Genomic DNA, 7,005 nt, shown 5'->3' on the forward strand with positions numbered 1-7,005 from the left:
TGATGGAACTGACACTCAGAATCTCTCAAATAGGTGGTGAAATGTAGGGAGGAAGCAGAGCCTGCTAGCCCCCTGCCATTAACTCTGGGGTTCTCAAATGTGCCCCTGAGAAAGCAGCTTATCTTCAGCATGTGGGCTTCAGTATGTCTCATCTCCACGGCACTTACGTCATTTCCTTTGGCAAGTGAGCGAGAAGCCTTGACTCTCGAAGCATGCCAATGGTAGATCGCCAGTGATGATTCTCCAGCACAGACATATTCTAGGAAGAAAGAAAACAAAACCTATAAATGACAAAGAAGCCAGGGTCTGATCTTGCGTGCTGCCCTCAGCTCCATGAGGCCCTTGGGTGCCATTTCGTACCAAATAGCACAGAGCTGGACCAGAAAAGAAACACACACAAAAAATAACCAGATAACCAGTTTTCAAGGCTGTTGTGACAGTGCGGTAGTTGCAAGACCCTTGGTGGCATGAGTTCAAAGCCATTCATTAGCACCTCTACTCTTGTTTTCAGTAGGCTAAAGAGGTCACACTAAATATAGATGAAAGAAAGATTAAAGGTAGAACTAGGTGACTCTGAATAGTATGGGGATATATTCAGAACAGGGGATGCCGTGGTTCTCTGGTAGACTCTCCCTTTCCTTTTGGAAAACTGGTTTAATTCTTGGTCATTGCACCTCATGAATGGCTAAAACCTATCTGTTAATGGAGGCTTTCTTTCCCTAGGAGCTCTGGTGGCCTAGAGGGTAAAGAGTTGTGCTGCCAATCCAAAGGCAGGTGATTTGAATCCACCAGCTGCTCTATGGGAGATAGATAGGCAATCTCCTTGTATAGTGCACAGTCTCTGAAAACTCACTGGAGGATCAGCTACTAGTCGGTTTAGACTCAATGGCAATGAGAGAGAGAGAGGGAGATGATGCTATACAGATGTCAGTGAAGTTTTCAGACTATAATAGACTAGGAATAAAGGCCTGGTTTCCTCCTTCTGAATATCAGCCAAGAAAAGCTATATAGATCACAGCAGTGGATCCACAGCTAGGGATGAGGATGGCTCAGGATTGTTGTTGTGGTTGTTATGTGCCACTGAGTCACCACAACTCTTAGCAACCCTATGTATACTAATTCCAAACTCTGCCCTATCCTGAGCCAATCTCATTGTCTCCGACAGACCTAATCCCATTTTTTCCAGCCACTGAGTCAATCTATCTCATCCTGGATCTTCCTGTCCTGCGCTGTCCCTCTACCCTTCCAAGTATGATGGTCTCTCCTGGTCACATGTCCAGGGTATGTAAGACAGAGCCTCAAAATCCTTGCCTCCAGGGAATAGCCTGGTAATCCTCTCCTGGACAGAACTGTTTATTCTTTTAGCAGTCCATGGTATATATTCAACATTCTTCTCAAGCACCACAGCTCAAAGGCATTGATCTTTCTTCTATCATCCTTAGTTACTGTATAGCTCTTAGATGCAGAGCATGTAATTGCAAAGACTATGAGATGGATCAGGTGCACCTTAGTCTCCAGACTGACATTGTTGCTTTTCAGAACTCTACCAACCCAGTGGTGAGAATCTTTGTTTTCTTGATGCTGAGATTCAATCCACATTGAATGGCTAAAGAGGAGGAAATAGATCATTTCTAGCAACTTTTTGGAGCCAGAAATAAATTGACTATGCAACCAAGATTCCTTGATAATAATGGGTGATAGAAAATGTAAACGTTGAGAACAGAGAAGAGTCAGTAGCCAGAAAGTATGGGCTTTATGACAGAGATGAGACTGGAGACAGAATGATAGAATTCTGTAAAATTCTGTACAAACCTATTCATTACAAACACCTTTTATAAGAAACATAAATGGTGACTATACACATGGACTTCATCTGATGGTATACACAGAATCAGATTGACTACATCTGTGGGAAAAATTATTGGAGAAGCTCAGTAACAGCTGTGAAAACTAAGCCAGGTGGTGATTGTGGAACAGACCATTAACTGCTCATATGCAAGTTTGAACTGAAGAAGCAGCTAGAGAAAATAAAATCAAATCCACAAGAATCAAAGTTTGACGTCGAGTCTATGCCACCAGAATTTAAAGACCATCTCAGGAACAGACTCAGGCTGGGGCAGTCTTTTATTCCACTGGGCACAGAGTTACCACATGAGCTTCAGGCAGACTTGATGGGATGGCAGTTCAACAACAGGGCTCTTCATACCATCCTCTAACGTTAGTCTAATAAATGAAGCAGAGACAGACCTCACAACTCTGATTTGATCCACTGCACTGACCATTGCTTTTCAATGCTGATTAAAAAATAATGAAAAACATTAATTCTGCATCTGAATCTCTGGGGCAATTGGTGGCACATTCAGATTCCTGGGTCCTGGTGCATGCACTTCTTTTTTTAAAAAAATTATTTATTTTCCCTTGTGTGCCATCAAATCAGATCCAACCAGCACAGGAGAAGATTTCCCCTCCTTATCTAGTAGAGCATATGGGGTATTCAAACCGCACACCTTTGGGATTGCAGCACAGCTTCTTGCCACTAGGCCAGCAGAGCTCCTAGTGCATGCATGCCCTTTTGATACAATAGTTCTGAGGTGATTCATTTGTACACAAACTAACATTTGAAAACCATTGCTATAGGAATGACTCTTAAAAATCTTCTGGGCCTGTATACAAAGATTTAGCTTATTAGGTCTGAGACCAACTCTGTGGTTGTTTCCTTGTTCAAGAGTCTTGATATTTGTTTCCTTGTGGAAACCTCCACCATGCTCACTGCCTCTTTGAACTGCTATTCTTATTTTTTTTAAACTTTTATTTTATATTGGTTTGCATACATAAGCCGCATATATTGTGTTCCATTTATATGTTTGTTTCATGCATTCCTCCATTCACACTGAATTTCACATTATCAGTCCCATATATTTATAAAATTAATCACCATTGGTCCATACACACTGTTACATATACACCATTGCCTCACCTTTTCAGATCCTCACAGGATCTTTTCTAATTCCTCACCCCTTCGCTCTGCCCACCACACTCCACGACCTTGATATTTCCTTCCCACCTCAATACTCCTCCTCTCTCTTCTTCCCCTCTTTGGACTTTTGTACACATCTTACTAGTATCTTTCTATTTTTATAATAATGTTGTTAGGCAGTATTTGTCCTTATGGGACTGACCCGTTGGAAGGTCAGCTGCTATGAATTAGTTCTGGTTCAACAACAACGTGAGAGAGAAAACTAGACAATGATTTCTACTCCAGGACTTTGTATAATAAGTTTCATAAGGACTAACTCTTACATCCAGACCTCTTTATAGACTCTTATATTCAACCCTCTGCAAAGCCAATGCAATATACTCTGCATTCCCCCATTGTTGAGGATTCATTATTCTGTATTCATCACTTGGCCGTGTTTGAACTGGTGATAAGATTTCATGACTTTGAGCAACTGGTCTACTATCTCCTTTTGGGTATGAGCCACATAAAACAAAAGAGAATGTTTATTAACAATAATATGTTAGACTAATTTGTTTTGATTGTAAAGACTCATAGGAGCAGAGAATGATAAGTTAGTGTGATGTAACAGATGCTCTGTCCTGCAAGGACGTTTAATTCCATCACTCATGAGAGTTCACTTGCAAGACTAATTAAAATAAATGCAGACTCGAGCTCCCTCTTTCTTGTTTTCTTTTTCAAGAGGCCCGAAAACTGTAACAAGACCTAATGATAAAGAATTCTACATCACTGCTGAGTGGAACAAAAGTGTCTGTGGGATCGCCTTGAGCACCATTATGTGTGCCAGTCTGACTTAACATCTTCATTAGTAATGTTACTAAATGAGAATAAACGGGTACTCGGGAAATTTGCTAGTGAAACCATATTTGGAGATGAGCACCAAGAGATTGTGAGGAAATTGAGTGGGTGTGGCTGCTGGTACACAATCAGAGACAATAGATTGTACAACTGAATTCCACTCCATGCATTGCCGGGAATAAGTGCTTCCTAGAAATGTGCTAAAAAAGTAACCAAATAAATGACTTGAATCAGTCTAACAACCACATGGAGCATTTGCTCTGTTTTGGGCACCATAAGATGCTTGGAAATCATCCGTAACAAACAGGCAAGAAGTGAGGGTAGAAGGGAGGAGAGAACTAGACAGTAACTGCTACAGCTAATAATACTTTGATGCTAACTACAGTATAGCACGTTAGAAGATGGTAAGTGGTGCTCACTTTGGCTCACTAAGATTGGAACGATACACAGAAGATTAGCATGGTCCCTGCGCAAGGATGACACAAAAATTTGTGAAGTGTTCCATATTTTTTTTTAACAAAGAAGGAAGAAGAAGAAAAAAAGAAGATGGCAAGCATATGAAAAGAAAGGCAAACAGACTCGAGTCTGGGGCAGAGTCTTGTAGGGTAGGCAGGAGGAGAGGGAGATTTGAACAAAGACTTGAAGGTGGAGACAGTTGGCAAGTTAGCTCTGTTCAAATCTAGAGAAAGAATGATCCCAACAGAGGAAATAACTGGAACAAAGAACCCAATGAGAGAACAACCAACCAACATATCAGTGGACAATGAGACAGAAGAGAATATTTGCAAGTGAGAGTCCAGCTTCCCTACGGCCTTCTGGTCATTATAAGGAATGTGGCTTTTACTGTAAGTGAGATCAGGAACCATTATAGGAGATTAAGAAAGAAGGATCTTTTTGGCTGCTATGTTGAAATAGAATTTGATGAAGATTAAAGGTAGACAGAGGGACACATTTTGGCTTGGAGAAGACTATAGCACTCATCCAGGCCAAAGATGATGGCGGCTTGGACCAAGCAGGTGGCTGGCAGTGGAGGTGGTATGATTATCAAGAATGACTCTAATGTTTCTGGGTTGAGTAGCCAAAATAATGGGTCTCCATTATCTGTGATAGGGAGACTGATGACAGAGTAAATTTTAGAAGAGTTCATTGTTGGACAGATTGAGGTTTGCATATCTATCTACTAGAGAAACGAACGTCACAGTGGCAATATCAAGAAAGAACAGTTGCACACATGTTATAATGATTCAGAGGTAGGAGAGAAAATGCTATGCAAAGGGAAGGAACAAGTGGAGTAAATCATGTTGGTCATCTTAGATTTAAGATCAAGCATCAAATATGGCAGAAACCCCTTGCTTGTGTATTCCCCAAATTAGTTCTCCTTTCTTCTTTACTTACAGAACTTCAGTTTTTAGAGGATTTCATGATATTTTCTAGGCTTTTTTAGGGGACCATGGTTGTTTGGTCTGTAGACAGCTAAGCTGCTAACCCAAAGGCCTTGTCTCTCTATGATCCTCCAGCTGAAACTGGGAGAAGGAGGAGCTTACAGCCTTGGAAACTCAATGGGAGGCCAACTATGAGTTGGTTTCCACTCAACAGCAATGAGTGAGTGAGTGAACCTCCTTTGCAACTGGATGGGATAAATTTGCTACTGTAAGTAGAAACACTATGTAAGATGAAGGACTCATCTGAAGAAGTGTTTTCTGTCAACTCATTCTTTCTTCTCAGTGTCTAAAGAAGTGAAGACCCGGTGGCAGACCTACAGTAGCTATCTTGGGCAATGAGGCCAAACACCACACCCTAGCCATGGCAGCTGTTGTATTTTGTACTGTCAAGTTGGAACAGGTTTATAGCTGACCCTTCAGCAGACAGGAGGAAACTGCCCATCCTTCTCTGACAGAACAGCTGGTGGATTTGAACTACATCCCTTTGCGTTGGTAGTGCAATGGCTTACCACTAAGCTACCACAGCTCCCTCAACAAAACAAAACAAAACAAAACAAAACAAAACAAAACAAAACAAAACAAAACAAAACAAAACAAAACAACAATAATCCTAGCAGCTGTAGAACGCAAATCTATGCACTCTGATTCTATGCCGCTGGAAATTGAAACCACAATACCTATTCTGGACAGCCAACGTCCAAATTTTAGAAATTAACCTTTGTCTTGTGGAAGTTACTAGTAAATACAAAGCCCAAATCCATTGCCGTTGATTTGCTTCTGACTCATAGCAACCTACTAGGACAGAGAAGAACTGCTTCACAAGGTTTCAAAGGCTGTGATTGTTATAGAAGTAGACCATTACATAGCTCTTCTAGGGATCAGCACACTCCTAGGGACCAAGCAGACTGCTATATAGTTCTCCTACTGATCAGTTCAAAACACTGAACTTTCAGTTAGTTCAAGTGCTTTAACCATCAGATCTCAAGGGTTCTGTTAAACTAGGTTCATTGCCTTCCAAATCATCTTGCAAGTTTTTGATGTTGTCAGGTGTCACTGAGTCAAGTACAACAAATAGTGACCCTATGAACAACCAGAGCTGAACCCTGTTCTATCCTGCATCATCCCTACACTTCCTGATGCACTAGAGCCCATTGCAGCAGTCACTGTGTTAGTCCATCTGGTTGTGGATCTTCCTCTCTTTCACGTTTACCTTTCCAAGCATGTCCATTTCCAAGGAATAACCTCTCCCATATACCCAAAGTATGTGAGAGAGACCTTCAACATCTTTGCCTCCAAGGAGCACAGTAGCTGCACTTTCTCCAAGGCATATGTGTTTATTCTTTAGGCATGGGATATTCAGTACTCTTCTCTAACACCACAGCTCAAAGACATCAATTCTATTGTAATCCTTATTCACTAACTCTCATATGCACAGCAAATGATTGGAAAGACCATGGCCTGAATCCGATGCACCTTAGTCCTCAAACTGACATCATTGCTCCTCAATAATGTGGATAGGTCCCTGACTGCAGATTTTTATGCAGGGCAATACATCGCCTGATTTTCTGACTGCTGGTACTAAGGGTGTTGATCGTGGGATCCAAGCAAGATGAATTTACTGACAACTCCAATATTTTCTCTGTCTATCATGATGTTGCCTATAGGTCCAGTGGTAACAATTTTTGTTTTCTTGGTGTTGAGATGCAATCCATATTGGAGGCTGTATTCTTTGATCTTCTGAAACAGGTG

The 7,005-nt window shown here is 41.3% G+C and overlaps 1 protein-coding gene across 1 annotated transcript in view; it reads right to left on the reverse strand.

The window, feature by feature from the left end:
- The window catches only part of PDE7B (phosphodiesterase 7B), a 541,867-nt gene that overhangs the window by 20,382 nt on the left and 514,480 nt on the right, over nt 1-7,005 (reverse strand). Inside the window, exon 9 of the mRNA XM_006885008.1 lies at nt 168-259. Within this exon, the coding sequence (XP_006885070.1) occupies nt 168-259 (92 nt within the window). The remainder of the gene's footprint in view (nt 1-167; nt 260-7,005) is intronic.

The sequence above is a fragment of the Elephantulus edwardii genome, unplaced genomic scaffold, assembly GCF_000299155.1.
Source record: "Elephantulus edwardii isolate Elephantulus edwardi_28Jun2011 unplaced genomic scaffold, EleEdw1.0 scaffold00039, whole genome shotgun sequence".
NCBI lineage: Eukaryota > Metazoa > Chordata > Mammalia > Macroscelidea > Macroscelididae > Elephantulus > Elephantulus edwardii.